The sequence below is a fragment of the Colossoma macropomum genome, unplaced genomic scaffold (assembly GCF_904425465.1).
Source record: "Colossoma macropomum unplaced genomic scaffold, Colossoma_macropomum, whole genome shotgun sequence".
Taxonomy (NCBI): Eukaryota; Metazoa; Chordata; class Actinopteri; order Characiformes; family Serrasalmidae; genus Colossoma; species Colossoma macropomum.
Window position 1 is genome coordinate 7,035,207 of NW_023494810.1, and position 24,912 is coordinate 7,060,118.

At 37.6% G+C, this 24,912-nt stretch overlaps 2 protein-coding genes and 2 pseudogenes across 2 annotated transcripts; 3 read left to right on the forward strand and 1 right to left on the reverse strand.

The window, feature by feature from the left end:
• The first annotated feature begins 503 nt into the window (after positions 1–503).
• Positions 504–1,207, forward strand: LOC118799674 (transcription factor HES-5-like). Its single transcript, XM_036559653.1, has 2 exons — positions 504–663; positions 779–1,207. The coding sequence occupies exons 1-2, from the start codon at positions 601–603 to the stop codon at positions 1,205–1,207; spliced, it is 492 nt and encodes a 163-aa protein (XP_036415546.1). The 5' UTR covers positions 504–600.
• Positions 1,208–5,804: 4,597 nt separating this feature from the next.
• LOC118799684 lies at positions 5,805–6,589 on the forward strand (annotated as a pseudogene).
• A 6,079-nt stretch (positions 6,590–12,668) lies between these two features.
• Positions 12,669–13,228, forward strand: LOC118799994 (annotated as a pseudogene).
• A 3,295-nt stretch (positions 13,229–16,523) lies between these two features.
• On the reverse strand, positions 16,524–17,255 carry LOC118799686 (transcription factor HES-5-like). The gene is made up of 2 exons (XM_036559669.1): positions 17,072–17,255; positions 16,524–16,958 (listed from the first exon to the last, which is right to left on the reverse strand). Exons 1-2 carry the CDS (start codon positions 17,132–17,134, stop codon positions 16,530–16,532), a joined length of 492 nt encoding a protein of 163 aa, XP_036415562.1. The 5' UTR covers positions 17,135–17,255; the 3' UTR covers positions 16,524–16,529.
• Between the last annotated feature and the right edge of the window lie 7,657 nt (positions 17,256–24,912).

A 24,912-nucleotide genomic window follows, 5' to 3' on the forward strand; every position in this document is an offset into this window, starting at 1 on the left:
AATAAACAGTAATTATGCACTGAACTGTTCTCTGTAGAGCATGTGTCACTTTGAAAGTCAACAAAACATGGAATTTGACCAGTGGGTGCCCAAAGTTTTGCATATTTGTCTGGACCATGACAGAACTGAGACTATAAGTACATTAGAAATGCTAATCTATCAAATTTCTTGATGATGCATAAGAATAAAGTGATACAGTGGAATGTAAGTGAGCACCATCAGCTCCACACGTGTGCACCGTGATGATGGGCGTGTGCTCTGTCAGTGACATTGATCTCAGCATCAGGCAGCAGATCTGCTCTCTTTAAAGGGTCACTACTTTCCCAGATTCATACAGTCCCTCTCCATCACTCCACCCCTCCACCTGCTCCCCTGAGACATGGAGATTGTTCCCAGCTACACGATCACCCTGCATATGGCAGCTGGACGTTCCTCATTTGTCCATTTAAGCTCTACCATTGGCTACAAACTGTGAGAACTTCCAACAAGCCCAAGACCCACACATTCATATGGAGATGTGGGAGTATAAATAGAGGAGACTCAGCCAGTGTAGATCAGACTCACTCTACACAGAGAGATCTACAGCACTGAGATACAGCCATGACTCCTGCAGTCACTTCAGCAATGACCATCTCAAAGGAGCACCTACCTCTCAACAACAAGGTAAACCGAGAACCTGCTAAAATTTAATAAATAACTACTGTTATCTTACATTATTAATGATCAGTGATGTTTTTGGTTCAGTTCACTCACCATTGTTCTCCTTTTGTATCTGCAGTTGAGAAAGCCAGTGGTGGAGAAGATGCGCAGAGATCGTATCAACAGCAGCATTGAGCAGCTCAAGACTCTCCTGGCTCCAGAGTTCCTCAACCAGCAGCCCGACTCCAAGCTGGAGAAAGCAGACATCCTGGAGATGACGCTCAGCTTCCTGAGACGACAGCAGCAGCAACAGCCTGCATTCTCCACCAACTCAGCAGCTGTTAGTCAAGGCTTCTCCAGATGTGTCCATGAGGTTCTACATTTCCTGTCCAAAGAAGAAGTGAAGACACAGTCTCAGAGAAAACTGCTGAACCACTTCCAGAACCTGCAGCCATCAACAGAAGAGAAATGGAGGGAAAGTGATCTCCCTCTGCTGAGCTCCACAGACCAACTGACCATCAGCAAGGAGAAGAGATCAGTTCAGAGCACCCTCTGGAGGCCCTGGTAGATGCCTTCAGAATGAAAATGACTGCAAAACAAAACATATGTGAACAAAGTCTATATTAGACTATCTCAGACTTTGAGTGAAGTTTTATATTCACTGTTTTAAAGTTTATTTCCTCTGAGGGGAAATTTTCAAACTGCTCCACTGAGTTTTCATCTTCTATGAGGATTTCATGTGAATCACATGAACAATTGAACTTAATAAAAATCCAGATTTTCCTTCTAAGAAGGAGAGTGATGACATTGTCTGAGATGATATCAGACCTTTACAGTTAATTATGGATGACTGTGAAACTCTGTTACTCCTTTTTCAGACTGAAACACTGATATAGTTTTCAGTTTATCTGTGAACGACTCAGTCTGAAAAATAATTGTCTGTATTAGATATTTTACTCATCCTCTGTGGACACATTCATTATTGAATGGTTGCAATTCATACTGAATATGTGAACATTTTTCCAATGGAAATGATTTAGCTTCTGTTGTCACAGAACAACATTCCTCTAGATATTCTCACACGGAGAAAGATTTCTGTAGATTTTCACTGATTTTAGTTTATAAATCTGAATTTGTCTTTTGTAAAGGCGACTTTGTTAAACCATGTTAAACTCTTTTCTGTGTCTTGCAGAATTCAAATGTTGTAATATATTATCACAAATAATTGAAATTTATATTCAAAATTTTACTGTTTTTTCTGTTTAGCTGGAATCTACTCAGTCTGAAAATATTTGTTTTCTGTATTAGAAATTTTACACATCCTCTGTTGATACATTCATTACTGAATGTTTGCAATTCATACTGAATATTTGAACGTTTCCAGTGGAAATTATCTAGTTTCTGTTGTCACAGAACAACATTCATCTAGATTTCTGTAACTTTTCACTAATTAATTGCGTAAATCTGTACTATTGTTTTGTGAAGATGGCTTTGTTAAACCATGATAAACTCTGCATTTCGCAAAATTCAAATGTTGATATATTACCACACATCAAAGAAACCTCTGGAAGTAAAATGCTCATTTTACTCAATTTCACTGCTTTCATTCTTTTGACTCTTTCTAAACTTGTCTTTTGTAAAGACTCCTTATAGTTGTTAAACTATGTTCTCTATGTTGAAGAATTGTCCAGGCAAATGCTGTGATATTACCACAAGTCAAAAAAACATATGGAAATAAAAATCTAATTTTCTTAATTTTCAAGTGCATTGACCTTTTTCCTTTATGTTTCTGGCCAGGAAAGCAAATCAAGCATGTTTAAATATACACATTTAACTCATAGATGTGGGGCTTTGACACTGAAGTCACAGACACAATTATTTATCATTTTTAATTTGTAAACAAAGAATACATGAATTTGGAGTTGATCCTCATTTATTTATCTTGAAAAAAAAAATATTCCAATAAAGTGATCCAGATTCCAGGATCAATCAGGTAGAGTAGAAATGGAGAAATTACAGGAAATCTAAAATGTTTTTCCAGCTATTATGATCAGAGTCATCATTTCATTCCAGACTCATTCTAGACTCTTACAGTGACTTTGATTTAAAAACAGAAGCACCTGTTTAGGCTTTACTCTGGTGCGGCTCATCACAGTAATAAAAATGAGTCTTCCTTACTAAAAATAATCTCGTATACTGAGGTATGAATTTTAGCGGAGCATCCTGGTCTCTAAGTTGAGTTTAACATGTTTTTTGTTGTGTATAAAGTCTTCCGTAATGCAAAATTGTGTCCTTCAGCCTCGTCAGTTTTATAGATGATTGAAACATTTTATTCAACACACCCCTGATTTTCCACCTAAAAGCAGTTGAGATTATGCAAATGTTTTGCCCACCTTAAAAGTACATCATCAGAAGGGTGATTTCCTAGTTTTTAAACAAGAAAATCTCAATTTAGAGACCACAGTGGCTGTTAAATGCAGGTAAATATGTTTACAGCAGATGTAGCCAAAGTTGGCCAGAATATTTAGAAAAAATAGTAATGATAAATACTGAGTACGCTGTCCTAAATGTATTCAGTAATGTATTTAAATAAAGCACAAAAAGTAACATTCAGAACATAATTACAATACATATTTTTTAATAAAACTCTACTGCATAAAACTCTGTTGTTATCATTTTTGTTTGATTCACACTGCTCCTCACTGTTACTGCTGTTAGTTTTCCTCACATAATTCTTCTGGTTGTATGTTTCAAAAAAATGTCTTATTTAAATGAAGTTCCAAAACATTATTTTGGCTCTCAGCACCTGCTTCAGTCCGATTCTACTCCCATAATCCCACTGTTGTCGCATGACCTATGCAAACAATTTACCATATCCCAATAACAACATCTTGCAAATTTGACTGTAAAGTGGGAAGCTATGTGATAATGGCATGTACATAGCCATGTAAAACATGCGCAGGTCAGTACAACACCAATGCTAAGTTTATCACCATGAACACAATCACTGTTAAGGAGACTGTTTAGTTTCATCAATTCAAAAGAGCTGAGTAACACTGTGATTAATAACGGATCATCACATTAATTTATCAGATTACTCAGGCTTTAGCAGAGCTCAGTAACACTGAGATTAATAACTGATCATTGCATTAATTTATCAGATTACTCAGGCTTTAGAACAGCTCAGTAACACTGAGATTAATAACTGATCACACATTAATTTATCAGATTACTCAGGCTTTAGAACAGCTCAGTAACACTGAGATCAATAACTGATCACACATTAATTTATCAGATTACTCAGGCTTTAGCAGAGCTCAGTAACACTGAGATTAATAACTGATCATCACATTGATTTATCAGTCTACTCAGGCTTTAGCAGAGTGATAATGTTTTTTTCACACTCATAAAAAGTAAGAAAATGTCATTAATGAAGTACAATGAAAAATATTTACACATATTAGCTTAGTTGTGAAAATATAATAATTATTTTCCTAAAATAAAAATGTTTCTCTGACTGAAGAATCACCCAAGGGACTCATTAGAATTTCTAATGAGATAATTACCATTTGCATAGGCACACTTCTATTATCTAGGGGAATACTGATAGATATGATATTATACTTAGTGTCTGAGGCTTTGGTGTAATTTTCTGTTGAACATTCTTTTCTTGTTTTTTTCTGACTGAAAATTGACCACTTTGACTGGAGATTAAATAAACAAAAAGGTGGTCTCTGAGTTTTGCACAGTGCTGTATGTCTCTATGTAAGAGTGAAGATACTGTGAGCAGTGACATCACAGCTCAGCCAATGAGGATCTTTCCCTCCAGATGGTGAGTGACGTCAGACTCCGTCTACAATACAGCTCACAGTCTTTAACCAGCACTAATGATCCATTCAGCTCTCTGCAGCTTTTGTACTCCACTGATCTCAGCACAGACGACTCAGTGTGGGAAACTCAGACACGCTCTCTACTCACACTGACCCACAGCTACAAAACATCTGCTCACTCTGGAGCTCCAGCACTCACACAACACCGACACACAGTTTCACCAAGTTAGTAAACAAACTACTCATTCAGCAACAAATTATCTAGGTTCTTTAAAGAACAAAATAAAACAAATTTAATTACTGAGAAGAACTATTTAACAATGCAACAGGCAAAGAACAGTTTAGGTATTCAGACCCTATAGGCGAGTAAAAGATTATGAATAGAGGTTGTGATCAAAACAATTGTTGAAAGCTGTAATAAGTCAGAGAAAAAGTGAAAAAGTTCATCCAGAGCAACAAAATCACAATCAGTTAGTCATTTTAGAAAAGCTGTGGATGTTTAGTGACTCAGTAAATTCCATTAAAGGTCATTGTTTCCTCAACCCTGACCCTAATTCTCAGTGGCTAGATCTGATCTTCTAAAGGTGAATTAGCATGTGAAGAGACACACTTCTATTGTTCATTATCCTCTCTTTCAGTGGTCAGAGTGTGGGAAAGCTCTGGAGGGAAGAATCACAGTCTATGGTCATTAATATCCTGAACCCTCAATATTTAGACAATACACAAGAGAATAGACACACTTACGATGTGGAGAACTTCACCAAGCAGATCTGATGGAGTGACTGAGTGAATAAGTGAATAAGTTTGAACACGCTCAGTAAAATTAGAAGTGAGGTTGATTTTTCAAGTGAAAATTCAGACATTCTCCTCAGGGAATTACTTAAATATGGCATTTTCATAATTGTGCGCTGCATACTTCTCTGTATGGGATGTATTAACTAATTTTCACATAGAAAATTCAACAAAATGTGGAATTTGACCAAGGTGCACAAAACTTTGCATACAACTGTAAGTAGAATATGTCTGGAACATGACAAAAATGTGAGATAACTAATTAGAAAAGCTAATCTATCAAATGTCTCGATGACGCATAAGAATAAAGTGATACAGTGGAATGTAAGTGAGCACCATCAGCTCCACACGTGTGCACCGTGATGATGGATGTGTGCTCTGTCAGTGACATTGATCTCAGCATCAGGCAGCAGATCTGCTCTCTTTAAAGGGTCACCACTTTCCCAGATTCACACAGTCCCTCTCCATCCCTCCATCCCTCCACCTGCTCCACTGAGACATGGACATTATCCCCTGCTACAAGATCACCCTGCATATGGCAGCTGGACGTTCCTCATTGTCCATTTAAGCTCTACCATTGGCTACAAACTGTGAGAACTTCCAACAAGCCCAAGACCCACACATTCATATGGAGATGTGGGAGTATAAATAGAGGAGACTCAGCCAGTGTAGATCAGACTCACTCTACACAGAGAGATCTACAGCACTGAGATACAGCCATGACTCCTGCAGTCACTTCAGCAATGACCATCTCAAAGGAGCACCTACCTCTCAACAACAAGGTAAACTGAGAACCTGCTAAAATTAAAAAATGACTATTGTTGTCTTACTTTATAAATGGTCAGCAATGTTCTGGGTCCAGTTTAATAACCATGTTCTCCTTTTGTATCTGCAGTTGAGAAAGCCAGTGGTGGAGAAGATGCGCAGAGATCGTATCAACAGCAGCATTGAGCAGCTCAAGACTCTCCTGGCTCCAGAGTTCCTCAACCAGCAGCCCGACTCCAAGCTGGAGAAAGCAGACATCCTGGAGATGACGCTCAGCTTTCTGAGACAACAGCAGCAGCAGCAGCAACAGCCTGCATTCTCCACCAGTTCAACAGCTGTCAGTTAAGGCTTCTCCAGATGTGTCCATGAGCTTCTACACTTCCTGTCCAAAGAAGAAGTGAAGACACAGTCTCAGAAAACTGCTGAACCACTTCCAGAACCTGCAGCCATCAACAGAAGAGAAATGGAGGGAAAGTGATCTCCCTCTGCTGAGCTCCACAGACCAACTGACCATCAGCAAAGAGAGGAGTTCAGCTCAGAGCGCCCTCTGGAGGCCCTGGTAGATGCCTACAGAATGAAAATGACTGCAAAACAAAACATTTGTGAGCACAGAAGTCTATATTAGACTATCTCAGACTTTTGGAGTGAAGTTTTATATTTACTGTTTAAAGCTTTTTTCCTACTTTATAATGCTGCAATACATATTTATCTTCTTGGAGGATTTCATGTGAAATCAACATCAACCACTGAAAACTGACAACTTCAGAAGATTTAAATTTTCCCTCTAAGAAGGAGAACGATGATGACACTGTCAGAGCTTCACAACGATGCATAAATGACTGTGAAACTGAAACACTGTCATTCGTGTTCAGTTTAGCTGGAAACTATTCAGTCTGAATTTTTTGTCTGTTTTAGACATTTTACACATCCTCTGTTGATACATTCATTGTTGAATGTTTACAATTCATACTGAATATTTGAACATTTCCAATGGAAATGATGCAGCTTCTGTTGTCACAGCACAATATTCCTCTAGATATTCTCACACTGAGAAAGATTTCTGTAGATTTAATTCTGCACTGATTTAATTACTTTTTAAATCTAAATTTGTCTTTTATAAAGATGGTTTTGTTAAATCCTGTTAAACTAGGTTCTGTTTTTTACAGAATTTAAAGTGATATTTTCACTGATTTTATTCTTTTGTAAATTGATGTATTTGTCTTTTGTGAAGACGACATTGTTAAACCATGTTAAACTATGCTCTGTATATTGCAGAATTCAAAATGTTGATATATATTATCACAAATCATTGAAAACTACGAAAATAAATTCCTAGTTTTACTAAATTTCACATACTTTGAACTTTGATTTGAATTAGCTTCTAAATGTATAAATAGAGTTCATAGAGTAGCCCGCTGATTTGGGACGCTTAAGTCAAGTCAGTGAAGTCAGTGTAAATAGATGGTAACTTTCCATCATCATTTAATTGATAAAAAGAGTCATTTTATTGTGGAAACACACGTAGAAAACCAACTATCCCCATATGATCACCAGGATTCTGGGATCATTTGGTGGATACCAGTGGTGTCACTTTATATGTGGGCTACGCCTTTACTAGGGGATCCGGGGGCATGCTTCCCCTGGGAGAAATGAAATAGATATGGCCCATAGATACACACACACACACACACACACACACACACACACACACACACACACACACACACACACACTTAAAATGTATTAAAAAAGAGAAAGATTATAAATTGATACACTCTTGGTTTGTGCTGTCAGAATGAGCGAGTTTGCTCTTTAGTTGTGATTACATATTTAATAATCCAGGTAAAAACGTTTGGCAGGAATTAAAGCCTCCTAAAAGGCAAGGCAAGTTTATTTCCAGAGCACCTTTCATACATTACAAAATCAGTCAAAGAACTTTACAAATGGGAAATCATTACAATTTAAAAAGATATGGTAGAATAGAAATTAAAAAACTTGATTAAAAAATGAAGTTAGAATATTAAAATGCCGTTAGAAGACAGCAGATGTAACATGGGGCCTCATTCACCAACCAGAAACAGAAATTCACCTAAACAGAAATGTCCCACTAACTCCCACTAAAACCCACTAACTAGTTTTCACAATGATTGACATTCACCAGTATTTTCTTATTTGGGATTTGTTCTTAGGTAAGAACAGAATCTACACTCAAGAGCACAAAGGTGAGAACAATTCTGCGGTTTAAGAACACGTCATTAATCTGATGTAGACTTTTTCTTAGGACCTTTCTCACGAACACATTTAAGAACAAACTTAGTAAGATATTGGTGAATAGGCCCAGTGTTTTAAACTGAGCTGAAAGCTGCTCAAATAGGAACATTTTCAGCCTGGATTTTAAAATGTCCAGTGTCGGGGCTCTTATAATGCTCTCTGTCAACTGGTTCCATATAAGAGCAGCGTAGAAGCTAAACGTTGCTTCTCCATGTTTAGTCTTCACCTTCAGCAGGACTGTCTAGTTCCTAATGATCTGAAAGTTCTGCTCGGCTCATATTGCTGCAGCATATCAGATAAATACGCTGCTCCTGCACCATTAAGCCATTTATAGACCAGTAATAGTATCTTAATCTATTCTGTAACAGATTGATCGCCAGTGTAAAGATCTAAGAATGGGGGTAAATGTGTTCCCTTCTTTTACTCCTAGTCAGAACTCTGGCAGCTGCATTTTGAATCAGCTGAAGCTGTTTGTCTTTTTTGGCCCAGAGATGCCCCTCGCAGAAACAGTTCACACAATAACATCACAAGTTGAGGATTTCCTGGAAATTTTCAACTTTAACAGATGTTTATTATACGTCGAATTATTTATTATGCATCATCTATAATACATTGTCTTGCAGCGATGTAGATTTTAAAGCAGCAGATCATAGCGTGTATGTATACACAGTAATTTTATCTACTATAATCAGACATTACAGGCATAATTATGAATTCATTACATGTATAATTATCAATTACCAACCATTTTACCAAATACTTTATCATTTCTCAGATATAAAGCCTAATCTAATCTTGAGAGTAAAAATAGAGCACTTTTCTTTCCATAGTTTTACTGCAGTAAAATAAGCTACATGATGAAAAAAAGAGAGTCTTGTTAATCAGTGTTCCTCAATGAACAATTAGCATTTGAATAGACACACTTCTGTTATTTAGGGCTCCCTGAATGGGTAGTGTGTTGAAAGCTCTGACCAGAGGAAACCAGTTACCTTCACAGCTAAATGTGCTGTCTGATTAGAAGAGCTTCAAAAGATCAGCTCAGATAATGAACATTTACACTGTTCAGCACTTCACAATCAGACTAACACTGACTGTAGCATCTAGAAATATACTGACAAAACATGACTAATCAACAGTGTAGACTTTACACAACTCCATTACTTTGCAGTTTAACTATGAAATGTAAACATTGTGCTTAATGCTTTCCAACAAAGTGTCCAAAAATGTATAATATTTTATACTGAATTCAACTTTAAAAAAGAAAAAAGTACATCATGACAGTGTAAATAAGAAATTGTGGAAACAACAATAAAGCAAATGTTTTTAATGGGTGCTAATATACATAACACATGTATCTCTGTGTAAGAGTGAAGATACTGTGAACAGTGATGTCACATCTCAGCCAGTGAGGATCTTTCCCTCCAGATGGTGAGTGACGTCAGACTCCGTCTACAATACAGCTCACAGTCTTTAACCAGCACTAATGATCCATTCAGCTCTCTGCAGCTTTTGTACTCCACTGATCTCAGCACAGACGACTCAGTGTGGGAAACTCAGACACGCTCTCTACTCACACTGACCCACAGCTACAAAACATCTGCTCAACCTGGAGCTCCAGTGCTCACACAACACCGACACACAGTTTCACCAAGTTAGTAAACAAACAACTCATTACAAACAAACTCACAAACACACAAAACAAACATGAGAAAAACTGAAACACATGGATGAAGAATATCATTTTGTTATTAATAGTAATAAGGGGAGAGTTCACTAAATCTGGAGCCCCAGCACTGACAGAATAGAGAGCACATCAATACATCTTTTGTTAAACAAAACAAACCAAACCAAACCAAACCAACATGCTTCACAGACAACAACCAATAGACTTATGTTTTTCTATAATAGCTACACTCTTAAAAAAAGATGGTTCTTCAAGGGTTCTTTTTGTAAAGGCAATGGTTTTATTTAAAACCATGAGAACTACATATAGTTCCATAAATGCTTAAATGGTTCTTGCATGGTGAAGTTCTTCAGATTAATAGAGAATGTGTTGTATACGGTTCTGTATAAAAAAGGGTTCTTGTATTGTAACAAGCTTGACATTATAACAATGGCAGAACCCTTTTTCGTGCAGTATAGAACCATTTTCAAAAAGAGTTCTATATAGAACCATATACAAGACATTTCCCATCAATCTGAAGAACCATTTCACCGTGCAAAGAATCCTTCAACACCTGAAAGGAATTAACCTCAGCTGTTTAGAAGACCCTCAATTAAACATGATAAAATTAAGATCCCAGTTGAAAAAAAAAAATACATGTATGGTTATAGGAGGGCAACACTATGTTCAGATAACTAAATGCTCAAATGCTGAAGTACTCAATATATTGGGTATGGTTGTCCAACAATACCGGTAGAACAAAACCTATATGTATCTAAATTAATTAAACTTACTTTGTACACTTGTCAGATCACCAACGAGATTCTACGGAACAATTTTTAAACTAAAGACAGTAGTAACTTTAGGATACTATAACGTTTGGTGTCTTTTGTTAAAGTCCCATAAACGACCGTCCATACAAATGAATCTTTGAGTGGGCCTCTTCTCAAGATCTGTTTCAAAGACACATTAGCATGTGAAGAGACACACGTCCATTGTTCTTTATCCTTTCTTTCATGGTCAGAGTGTGGGAAAGCTCTGGAGGGAAGAATCACAGTCAAAGGTCATTAATGTCCTAAACTCCACCAGCCAATAAATATTACAGGCCCACACAGGGGAGTAGACACACTTATGGATATTAGGAGGAACTTTACTAAACAGCTTTACTTGTCATTAGCGTAAATCACTAATTACACCATCTTGTATACCATTTTCACAAAGAAGAAGACCCCCAGCCACCCTTCTAAACCCCCTCAAAAAATGAAAATGTTACAACATTGAATTTGTCTTGCACTACTACAAGATGAACCCATAGGTGCTGAGGTTTTGCCTTCTCATGCTTTTTTCCTCCAAATAAAACATGTAAACACAGCATTAGTCTGCACAACTGTTTCTGTAGATTGTGGGAACTTGGCTGAGCTGTGCTTTAGTGTAGGCTACTTACCTGACTATAGAGCTAGTTAATCAGTAAAACTGACCATGGTAAAAAAATAAAGTTCAGTATTGCAAAAGACCACAGAAACATTGCAGTCTTCATACCTTCACCCTACATGTCTCTGCATAACATTGTAAGAGAACAGTGAAGCAGTCTAGTTGACTAGCTGGTAGTCGTTATCTTCACTCAACCTGTAACCAGACCCCAATAAAATGAAGTTCTGGCGACGCCACTCCTTTGTACTTACTTGCTAGACAAATGAAGGAGGAATGCTTGAAGTCATAATTTCCTGGATTTTTCTTTTGGTTACATTTAGCGTACATGTGTAGTACATACATGCATGGTCAAGATCTTGAAGCATTCACAACAAATGGTGAGTCTCATCTAATGAGTCCTAAGCAAACCTACATCACCTTGGTCCACTGATTTCAACACAAAGGGGACAAAAGATGGAAAACTAACTGATAGCATGCTGAGAACTCACTAATAACATGAAGACACAAGAAACATCTGCAACAATTGGACTGAAGCAAGACATGGAGCATCTACAACATCAGAGCTACTTTTTCAATAAACAAGAAAACAGGCCTGATCTTTTATTTCCCTTTGTAATGACTAAAAGCAGTTTTATCTTGAATATTTTAGTCATATGTACTATATACACAGGTAGCCCTTGTTATAGCCATGCATCAGAGTGGCTGCAAATAGATTGCTGAGTTTTTCATGGCATATAAAGTTTGACTTCCTAGCTAAATACTTTTCAAATGAGTTTTATTTTGTGCAGTCATTTTAGATATTTGCTATCCAAAGAAACCTAAAATCACAACTGTTGTTATGTACATATTTCTCAATAAAAGTGATTAATTTGTATTTAATTAGCCAGCGTCAGTTCCACATGTGTGTGAACTGTGATGTTCTCTTAATGGCACTGATCTGAGCATCAGGCAGCAGATCTGCCCTCTTTAAAGGGTCACCACCTTCCCAGATACATACAGCGCTCTGAGTCCCTCTCCATCATCACAACCTGCCTGCTCTCCTGAGACATGGACATTGTTTCTAGCTAGAAGATCACTGAGCATGTGGCAGATCCACACTCCTCATTGTCTGATCAAGCTCTACTATTGGCCACAAACTGTGAGAACTTCCAACAAGCCCAAGACCCACACATTCATATGGAGATTTGGGAGTATAAATAGAGGAGACTCAGCCAGTGTAGATTCACTCTAGACTCACTCTACACAGAAAGATCTACAGCACTGAGATGACATTGTTCATGACTCCTGCAGCCACTTCAGCAATGACCATCTCAAAGGAGCACCTACCTCTCAACAACAAGGTAAACTGAGAACCTGCTAAAATAAAAAAAATGGCTATTGCCATCTTATTTTATAAATGGTCAGCAATGTTCTGGGTCCAGTTCACCAACCATGTTCTCCTTTTGTATCTGCAGTTGAGAAAGCCAGTGGTGGAGAAGATGCGCAGAGATCGTATCAACAGCAGCATTGAGCAGCTCAAGACTCTCCTGGCTCCAGAGTTCCTCAACCAGCAGCCCGACTCCAAGCTGGAGAAAGCAGACATCCTGGAGATGACGCTCAGCTTCCTGAGACAACAGCAGCAGCAACAGCCTGCATTCTCCACCAGTTCAACAGCTGTCAGTCAAGACTTCTCCAGATGTGTCCATGAGGTTCTACACTTCCTGTACAAAAAAGAGATGAAGTCAGTCTCAGTCTCAAAGGAAGCTGCAAAACCACCCCAAAACCTTCAAGGGAAGAGAAATGGAGGGAAAGTGATCTACCTCTGTTGAGCTCCACAGACCCTGAAAGGAGGTCCTGAAAATAGCCATGAAACAATATTTGTCTGATCATGAAAGTTTATATTAGACTGTATTATAAAAAATGATATTTTATATAAGTCCTTTGCCAAAAGACTGTTTGAGCTTATTTCCCTTGTTGGGGAGAATCCTGTACTTCAAAATACTCCACTGAGTTTCCATCGTCATGTGAATCACATGAACTACTGAAATCTGTCCACTTCAGAAGAATCCAAAGTTCCTTCTAAGAAGGAGAGTGATGACATTGTCTGAGATGATATCAGACCTTTACAATGAAGCGTGGATGACCATGAAAATGTCACTTCATTCAGTTCAGCCATTAGCACTGTCTGGTAGATGCCTTCAGAATGAAAATAACTACAAAGACAAAATATATGTCTGATCACAAATGTCTATATTGGACTCTGTATAGAATTTTTTCTTTTGTGAAAAAAAGTTTTAACAGTTTCACTTCTCTTGTGTGGAGGATGGTGTATAAATACTCTGATGGGTAGATCTGCTATGAGCATTTCATGTCAATCCCATGAATTACTGATAACTGCTGACCTCAAAAGGATCTACTTTTTCCTTCTAAGAAGGAGAGTGATGGTCTGAGATAACAACAGAACTTCAGAATGAAGCATGCATGATTGTGAAACTATGATATCAGACTTTCAGACTGAAAATTAGTTCACCTGACCAGTTATTGTGATTATCATTATTTTGTTGTTGAAAAGCAGAATGTTTTGTCTGTATTAGACATTTCACACATCCACTTTGTGGATATGTTTATTATTTGATGGCTGCAATTCATAATTATTTTTTAAAATGTTACTTAAAAGTTTTTTGCTATTATTTTAGTAGCACAATCGTCATTCCTCTGATTTTCTTACATTGATAAATATTTGTCATTTTCAGAATTCTGTCTTTTGTAAAGACGACTTCAAGTTGTTAAACCTGTTTTGTCTTAGCACAACTGTCGTTCCTCTGGATGTTCTCATATTGAGAAATTGTCTTTTATAAAGACTGTTTTATCCTGTTAACCTGTGTTCTGTATTTCACAGAATTTTTGAGCAAATCGTGTCATATTGACACAAAGCACTGAAATCTATGGAAATAAAATCTTGATTTTACTAAATTTCGCAGACTTTGTATGTTTTTCTAGTTTGCATATACAAAAACATCACACAATGTTCTGATGCATTTTGTGCATAGTTATGGGTGATATGGAAAACTAAACTAGCAAAATTAAAAAATTAGATCAAATTATGCAACGAACAATTTCAACAATATGTAATAGATGTAACAGTGACTGGCTCATTAAATCATTATTGGTGAACAACAGTCCCAGTAGAATTATCAGGATTTCTGACAAAACACAATTCACACAATTAAAACCATTATGTCTGTTACATCCCAACATTTTGTCTGGGTGCTGTGGGATCAGTAACACTCAGAGCTTTTAAAGCCATTTTATTATAACCAACCACTAAAAATGCTGTGCTATGATACTTAGTGCCACGATGGAAGAATCAAAACTGTGAATGGCACCAAAGAAAAGAACAAACACCCACACTAACCTACTCTGAAACAAAAAGTACTCTACACTGCAAAATCAAACAAAAACTAACTACACTACATGTCCCTGGCCAACAAAGTACACGGGGCAGTGCCCACCCGTCTGACCGAGGGAACCAGATGGAATAGACTTCTACACTCTAAAAAAAGATGGTTCTTCAAGGGTTCTTTAGTAAAACTAATGCCTCTATTCAGATCCATGCATTCTACATATAACCATTTCATGCTTAAGTGGTTCTCTGCATGGTGAAATGGTTCTTCAGATTGATGGAGAATGTGTTGTATATAGTTTTAAACAGAACCTTTTTGAAAATGGCTCTGTGTGGCACCAAAAAGGGTTTGTTGATTGTTACAAGCTTGACATCGTAACAGAAGATGTAATGATTAATAATGTGGCAGATTATTTACAATCTCCAAGGCTAGTTAAACAGCTGTTAGTAGTTAAATTAATTCATGAGGATCCTCAAGGGAACCATAAAAACTGTCCCAGTATACGTAACTCCTACATCACCTACCTATGAGCAACATGTACATCAAAACATTATGATTACAAAAATTACAAAAAGTGTGACAAATTCAGTTTGATTATTCCAGTGTGGCACTAAGTATCATAGCACAGCATTTTTAGTGGTTGGTTATAATAAAACGGCTTTAAAAGCTGAGAGTCTGTTCCTCGTGCTTTTATGCCTTTATCACCAGTTCAGCGTTTGAATACCACATTGCTGATCCCACAGCACCCAGACAAAACGTGGGGTCGTAACAAACATGATGTTTTTAGCGTGTGAATTGTGTTTTGTCAGAAATCCTGATAATTCTACTGGGACTATTGTTCACCAATAATGATTTAATGAGCCAGTCACTGTTACATCTATTACATATTGTTGAAATTGTTCGTTGCGTAATTTGATCTAATTTTTTAATTTTGCTAGTTTAGTTTTCCATATCACCCATAACTATGTGCAAAATGCATCAGAACATTGTGTGATGTTTTTGTATATGCAAACTAGAAAAACATACAAAGTCTGTAAAAATTTAGTAAAATCAAGATTTTATTTCCATAGATTTCAGTGCTTTGTGTCAATATGACACGATTTGCTCAAAAATTCTGTGAAATACAGAACACAGGTTAACAGGATAAAACAGTCTTTATAAAAGACAATTTCTCAATATGAGAACATCCAGAGGAACGACAGTTGTGCTAAGACAAAACAGGTTTAACAACTTGAAGTCGTCTTTACAAAAGACAGAATTCTGAAAATGACAAATATTTATCAATGTAAGAAAATCAGAGGAATGACGATTGTGCTACTAAAATAATAGCAAAGACATTAATATTAAAATATTCATTATGAATTGTCATCGAATAATAAACACATCCACAAAGACAAAACATTCTGCTTTTTTTAAAGCACGAAAACTGGCTAAGTAAACAAGTTTTCAATCTGAAAGAAGTCTGATAAACGTTTACACTCAAGCATGCTTCATTTTGAAGCTCTGTTATTTTCTCTCCTTCCTAAAAGGCAAAAGTAGATCCTTGAAGTCAGCAGCTATCAGTAGTTCAAGGGATTCACATAAAAACCTTATAGAAGATCTACATGTCACAGTAATTTTCAATACAAAAGTCTCCCCACAGGGGAAGTAAAATAAAGTCACAAATGTAACATACAAGTCCTAATCCTATAAACAGTCTAATATAGACGTCTGTCATCAGACACTATGTCTCGTAATTATTTATTTTGAAGACTTCTACCAGGGCCTCCAGAGGGCGCTCTGAACTGAACTCTTCTCTTTGCTGATGGTCAGTTGGTCTGTGGAGCTCAGCAGAGAGAGATCACTTTCCCTCCATTTCTCTTCTGTTGATGGCTGCAGGTTCTGGAAGTGGTTCAGCAGTTTTCTCTGAGACTGTGTCTTCACATCATCTTTGGACAGGAAGTGTAGAACCTCATGGACACATCTGGAGAAGCCTTGACTGACAGCTGTTGAACTGGTGGAGAATGCAGGCTGTTGCTGCTGCTGTCGTCTCAGGAAGTTGAGCGTCATCTCTAGGATGTCTGCTTTCTCCAGCTTGGAGTCGTGCTGCTGGTTGAGGAACTCTGGAGCCAGGACAGTCTTGAGCTGCTCAATGCTGCTGTTGATACGATCTCTGCGCATCTTCTCCACCACTGGCTTTCTCAACTGCAGATACAAAAGGAGAACATGGTTATTGAACTGGACCCAGAACATTGCTGACCATTTATAAAGTAAGACAACAATAGTCATTTTTTAATTTCAGCAGGTTCTCAGTTTACCTTGTTGTTGAGAGGTAGGTGCTCCTTTGAGATGGTCATTGCTGAAGTGACTGCAGGAGTCATGGCTGTATCTCAGTGCTGTAGATCTCTCTGTGTAGAGTGAGTCTGATCTACACTGGCTGAGTCTCCTCTATTTATACTCCCACATCTCCATATGAATGTGTGGGTCTTGGGCTTGTTGGAAGTTCTCACAGTTTGTAGCCAATGGTAGAGCTTAAATGGACAATGAGGAGTGTGGGCCTGCCACATGCTCAGTGACCCTCTAGCTGGGAACAAAGTCCATGTCTCAGTGGAGCAGGTGGAAGGGTGATAGTGATGGAGAGGGGCTCCTGGCGCCAAATGTCGCTGACACAACATCATTACAGTACATGTGTGGAATTAACACTGGCAAATTAAATTCAAATTAATTATTTTTATTTGAATGAGATATATTATTGATTTAGATTCCTTTTTGGACAGTTTAATGATTATACACAAAATAATATTCATCACAAAGTAAAAGTGCCCATTAAATCATTGCAGTACTCTGCATTATTCTAACAACCATTGTGACACACCATTATATCAACTGTTACCAATGTATATAGTAACAGAAAAATGTTTGAGAATTTTTTTTTATTCAGGTCACCAAAATGGATTTCTTTACAGTGGCAGTGGCAGGAATAATATATTTACTTTCATTTTTTTGCCTTACAACGCCTGCATGTACAACTCTGCCATGAACGGATTTTTAAAAAATGCGTTTTAATGTTTTTAAAACTGTTGTAAAACAGTATTTCAGGCATCAGACATCGTATTCATAATCACTTGATTGAAAAACCTTCTCTGATGTAGGTTTTAGAGGCATTTAACTCAGACATCTGGTTTGCCATCACCACCACTGTGAACAATTCTGACTCTGCAAGTTTCCCTAGAATGAAGCACTTCAGATCCAAATCACTCTGAATGCCTGTTTGCATTTAATTATACAGAAAATTTTAAAAAATCTTCCAAATTCCCTTTGAATGTGCGATATCTTTATCTAACAATATCACACCATAAATGTGAGTGTAATGTTTACTTAATCAGCAATCAGGTGAAATACTACATGCTCTTGTTATAGGACGGCAGGGAGACGGACCCAAGTGCAAAGATGAAAACCCGTGAGAAAGGGTGTTAAATAAATTTATTGAGGCAATGGAATGTGAAGTTGGCACGTTGGGGTTGAGGTGACCCAGAGCCCAGTCCGTAAGGTTACCGCTGCGCCACTGGGAAGCACAGGCGACAATGGGTAAAACACCTCAAGGAGCGGGAAATCAAAAGGCGGGAAAAACGGCAAACAAAGGAAACGCTGAAAGCAGCTTAAACAAAGGCTGAACTAGAAACGTGAAGTGAAAGATAATGAGAAAACAAAAGACAAAAGACACTTCCAGTGTAATTATAAAGGGAAGGCAGACTTTATGTTTCACTTGTTGCTCTTAGTGGAGCAAACACCTTTTGTATGGCTTGGAGCCGTTTGTAGCTCAGGCCTTCTTTTTTTTTTTTTTGAGCAATTTTGGGGCAATTACTCTCTTTTGTTTTTTTCAGCCCTCTTTCCTTTTCTTATTTCGTTTTGTTTAAATACCCACCTGGGCTGCGTACCATACCAGTCACCCCTCTACAAAGGTGTGACAAAGCGCTGCTGTTTGCCACAGCCTTAAGTAGAGGAGTCCACAGGTGTGTCAGGTTGGGCCTAATCAGCCAGAGGGCTTCCGGGAATTGGAGTTCCCTGAAGTTATAGCAGGCTGGACCCTTACAGCTCTAACACCAGTGAAATGTCTAATTTATACAAATCGGTATTTTCAAAGTTAAAAAAATGACAAATGACATTGCAGTGTACCATTTGTCAACATACATTGTACTTAAATTTATTTTGCAATGCTTTATTACTGAATATTGATGAAGGTGTAATTAGTGATTACGCTAATGACATCAGCAAACCTGTTTAGTAAATTTCCTCCTAATATCCATAAGTGTGTCTACTCCCCTGTGTGATCCTGTCATATTTATTGGCTGGTGGAGTTTAGGACATTAATGACCTTTGACTGTGATTCTTCCCTCCAGAGCTTTCCCACACTCTGACCATTGAAGGATAGGGCTGAGAACAATGGACGTGTGTCTTTTCACATGCTAATATCTCACTGAAACAGGTCCTGAGGAAAGCCCACTCACAGGCTCATTTTTTCTGAAAGTTGTCCACCCACTTACCTTTGGAAAAAGATGCTTAAGATGTGCTTAAATTACAAAGACGTCTTACAAAATCAACTTCGTTAGGCCACTTTTGAAAGGGATTGTTTGACCAGGAGATTAAAAAATCATACAAAATTTGCAGTGCTTTATTTTATTACTATCTTTTACCACACACTTAAAGAAGAAGGCTCTTTAAGGGCTCTTAAAGTAAAGTAAAGGCCATGGTTCTATTTAGAATCATAAGTTCTATTTAGACCATTTCATGCTTTAATAGGTCTTTGGGTGGTAAAATTGTTCTTCAGATTGATGAAGAATGTGTTGAATATAGTTCTATTTAGCACCTATTAGGGGTCTTCTAGTGTTCTAGTGTAGTAAAAGACAGTACTTTGTAACTACCTTTTACTACACACTTGAAAAAGGCTCTTGAAGAGCTCTTTAGTAAAGAAAATGGTTCTATTTGGAATCATAAGTTTTATATTAAATTATTTTATGCTTAAACGGGTCTTTGGATGGTGAAATGGTTCCTCAGATTGATGAAGAATGTGTTGTATATGATTCTATATAGAACTTCTTTGAAAATGGTTCTTTGTAGCACCAATAAGGGTTTTTTCTGTTGTTACAAGCTCGACACCATAACAACAGGTGCTATATAGAACCATACACACCACATTCTCCATCAATCTGAATCTCAATCATCTTTTTAAAGAGTGCATCTTTACTATGTTTGCAGTTTTCAAACTCATATTGAGCTCTATGGTCTCCAAGGACATCAGTCTTCTCTTCATTCTCTGTTTTCAATGAAAAACCAAAACAAGTGCGTCTCATTGCACAGGATAGAGTTTCTAATTTCTAAATTCTATATTTTATAGTATTATTTGAGAATAGCCAATTTTTGTGAAGGACATCTGATCATTATTGAAGCTCCAATTCATCACTTCACCAGAACTGTAATAATAACTAACTTAAAATAAATTAAATAATCCTTTGGCATGATTGTGAGTTAATTCTGATATCCATGTTTTCAGCTTCATATTCACTGCATTAGTCATTAAATTCCTGTGAAGAAAATGATTTGATTCATATGTTGGAAACTGAGTCTGCAGGTGTTAATTCATTCCCAGAGTGACATCTGTGATAACACACCTTTAAAACTGTGCATGCTAAAAATGTTTTGTAATTGAAATGACAGAGTTGAACGTTAACTATAATCGTAACCATAACCATACTTTTTATCATCAACTGGCATCCTTTAAAATCAGAGTTAGCATTGCACTTAATTAATATTACTAAACAAAACACATTATACACAAAGAAATGCTCATCACTCTGCTGTCATAGTCTTTGTATAGAAAAATAATTCAGTGGATACTTTGGAGCATTATTGTGTTTTTTTTTTCTTTTGCTTGTTTTGTTCTTGTTGTTACTATCTTGTTTGCTAACTTTCCTTTGTGAACTAGTAAAAGATGTATTGATGTGCTCTCTGTTCTGTCAGTGATGGGGCTCCAGATGTAGTGAACTCTTTCCCACACTGAGATCAGTGGAGTACAAAAGCTGCAGAGAGCTGAATGGATCATTAGTGCTGGTTAAAGACTGTGAGCTGTATTGTAGACGGAGTCTGACGTCACTCACCATCTGGAGGGAAAGATCCTCACTGGCTGAGATGTGACATCACTGCTCACAGTATCTTCACTCTTACACAGAGATATATGACCGTTATAATATGTATGTTTGTACACTTTAATACATACATTTTGTTTATTGTTGCTTCGCCAATTTCCTATTTAAACTGTTGTGGTGTACATTTACATACATACATACATACATACATACATCATCTAAACCGCTTATCCTTCGGGTCGCGGTGGGGTGCTGGAGCCTATCCCAGCTGTCATTGGGCGGAAGGCAGGATACACCCTGGACAGGTCGCCAGTCCAACGCAGGGCAGACAGACATACACACACACACTCATACCTAGGGGCAATTCAGCATGTCCAATTGGCCTGACTGCATGTCTTTGGACCGTGGGAGGAAACCGGAGTACCCGGAAGAAACCCACGCAGACACGGGGAGACAACATGCAGACTCCACACAGAAAGGACCCTGGTCGCCCGGCCGGGAATCAAACCCAGGCCCTTCTTGCTGTGAGGCGACAGCGCAAGTTAAATTCAATATAAAATATTATAGATTTTTGGACATTTTGTTTGTAAATGTCAAGCATAATATTAACATTTCATAGTAAAACTGCAGAGAAATATAAATCCCACATTAATGTTACAGAATTCAGTGTATTTGGAGTTGATACAGTCGTGCTTTGTCAGTATATTTCTACCTGCTACAGTCAGTGTTAGTCTGATTGTGAAGTGCTGAACAGTGTAAATGTTCATTATCTGAGCTGATCTTTGAAGCTCTTCTAATCAGACAGCACATTAAGCTGTGAAGGTAACTGGTTTCCTCTGGTCAGAGCTTTCAACACACTACCCATTCAGGGAGCCCTAAATAACAGAAATGTGTCTATTCAAATGCTAATTGTTCATTGAGGAACACTGGCTAACAAGACTCTTGAATGTCCTTTTGTCATAGAGCTCATTTTACAGCATAAGAATTATAGAAAAAAGTATTCTTTTTTCACTCCATACAAATTCACAATGTACTGAGGCAGTCCAGCACTCTGACCTACATATTTATTCAAAAATATCACAGTAAATGCTAAGAAGTTACAGAGTGAAGATACGTAGTTACAGAAGCGTTCTTTAGATTGATGAAAAATATGCATGAATGTGCTATAGACGGTTCTATATTACAACCTTTTCGAAATGGGTTCTTCTATTGTTACAAGCTTGACATCGTACTAATAAAAGAACACTGTTGGGTGCTATATAGAACCATCGAAAGCATAATGCAAAGAACCCTTTAATTATGCAAAGTCATTTGAGTGTTCATGGTTCTATATAGAAACATTTTCGTTACTAAAGAACCCTTGAAGAACCATTTTTTGAAAGTGTATAGAGTTTTTACTGGTTGCCTGTTAATGAGTTATCCTAGCTAAGCTAGGTTAGTCAACGTTAGTTTTTCGTGAGGTAAATAAAAGGGAGGAAATAGCTTAAGCTAACATGAACATTAGCTAAAGTTAGCTTAGCTAGGTTAGCTAGTTAACTTTAGCTTTAACCTGCTTGAGGTAAATAAAACGGGAGGAAGCTAGCTAAAATTAGCTAGCTAAGCTAGGTCAGTTAATTTTAGCTTTACGTGAGGTAAATAAAAGAGAGGAATCTAACAAGTATGTTAGTTAGCTAGATGATGAGCCTACTCTTTTAGCCCAGGCAATTTTTTAGAAGCTCAACAGATAAAGTTAGTGAGAGTGTGAACGAACAAAAGAGATTGAAATAACGCTACCGACATCTTCATGTCTCTTCAGTATTTGGCCACCAGGATATAGCAGAGCCAGTTTATGAGGAGCCTGGCCTTTTCCTATCTTAACTTTATGTATTAGTCATTTATTTACAATGATGGTTATTGCTTTGTAGCTAGGTAAATTAGAGCATTCATTGATCCGTGTAGATATTTTTATAGATTAACGTTAGCACCTTACACGAATCTAAAGTCAGCTTCTTATTTGCCAGCTTCTTGTTCGAATTTTCCAGTTCCACCTTAAATGGTGCAGCTTCAGGCACCAGAAAGTGACTGTTGCACCATTTAAGGTGGAACGGGAAAACTCCAAGAAGAAGCTGGCGAATAGGAAGCCATCTTCAGCTTCGTCCTTCTCACTGTGTCTTGGGGAGTTTACTTTACTTTTATGTGTATTAATATTTGAAGTGATTGGCACATTGATGGATTTGCTGATGTGTATGAGATTATGTTTCTACCAGAACCAGTGCCTGCAGCCTAGATTAATCTATGTCTGAGGATTATAACAAAACAAACTTGGTGAAAATCGGTTGGGTAATAAGGAAGTTGTGGCCGATTTATTCCCGAGAACTCATCATTTCTTAATACAAGTGAATTTGTTCACAAGCGGATCTTGACCGCTCCAACATGGCGGTCGCGCAAACGTATCGCCTTAGATAGAGAACAACAGACAGCGTTGCATCTGGGTATGTATATCTGCGGGCACTGCTATCGACTTTGCTGCTTGATGTTTGCCTCCTGTTGCCATGGAGACCGTTCCACGTTAATTGTGTCATAATTCGGAATGGAACCCAGCGGCGGTCCACGTGCGTTTTTAGACGGGAAATCGAACGCTGAGCTTCAGTCGGATTCGGACTTCTGTATCGATCGGCTGTTTGTCTTTCTGATCAGATTACGGATCTATTTAGCGCTATGCAGACCTTAATTTCCAGCATCCCCTCCCGGCTGAGGGACCCTCAGCTGCGGCCTCTGCTGGTCGTAGCTGGAGCGGTCACCGCAGCTGCAGGAGCCTATTATTTATATTACAGGTTTTTAGACCGGCAGCGGCGCCCCCCGCCGGTGGAGACCACCGTCCGGCACACAACTGAAGGTAGCTACCTTGCTAATGTTACATCAGTTACAGCAGTGAAGTCAGGATAATGGAAATGTTTGCTAGGCAGACTCCAGTGTGTATTAGATTAATGATTTACTTTGAATGTTTTATTAGCTAATTTTATTAGATAATTATTAGCTATTTTCTGAATGTTGTCTGACAGAAGATGGTAAGATAACTAGGTAGACTTTCTTCTTCATAAGCCAGTATCTGTTTTATTTGATGGCTTCAAGGCTCCTGTTTTCTCCTTTAATCACTCTTTAATCACATTATTTTAGTTCAGTAGCTTTAGTTTCTGTGAGTAAGGTTGCCAGATTTTAGCTGTGTTAAAACTACACATGTCTGCTGCGTAAAAATCTGTCTTTTGTCTCATATTTTTTGTGTGTTTTAAACCAATTCGACAGCTGTCTGGATTATTTAGTCTGTTTTTACATTTTCTTCATACCTGAAGAAAATACACTAATATATACAACAATAGTGAACAATATGTGATGAACATTATAGGTTCAACTGGTTAAGTGCTGTAAAAGCAACTTAAGAAAATAACTTTTTGTTTATTCACTCTGTCGTTTCTCAGCTCACTGATATATGAGATTTAGATGCATATTTAACTTATTTTTTAACTAACTGTAATTGATAAATAACTAATTTATCCTGAACTCATCGTAGCGCAGCCTGACTTTCACTCAGGCTGTGTCTCAGTCCGAACACTACTGTACTAAATAGTGTTTCACTGCTGTCGGAGCAAAACTTTACAGGACAAGCAAAAATGGTTTTAACCTTGAATGGAAGTAAATGAAGAAATATTTTTTTTATTGTGGACTATTTCTGTTGGTCTATTCATCATGAAATTTTGACAGCATAAAGCGCAACTGTTTTTTTCAAATTATGTCAAAAAGTTAAAAACAGATTTAAATAATGGATATATGAGGTTTTGTCCCACAACAATGATGTTTAAAAAAGCAGTAACTGTTAGAATTTGAGTAATTACAGAAGAGAGAGAGAAAGAGTGAGTGAGTGAGTGAGTGAGTGAGTGAATGGGCAGGTGAGTGAGTGAGTGAGTGAATGGGCAAGTGAATGAGTGAGTGAATGGGTGAGTGAGTGAATGAGTGAGTGATTGTGTGAGTGGGTGAGTGCA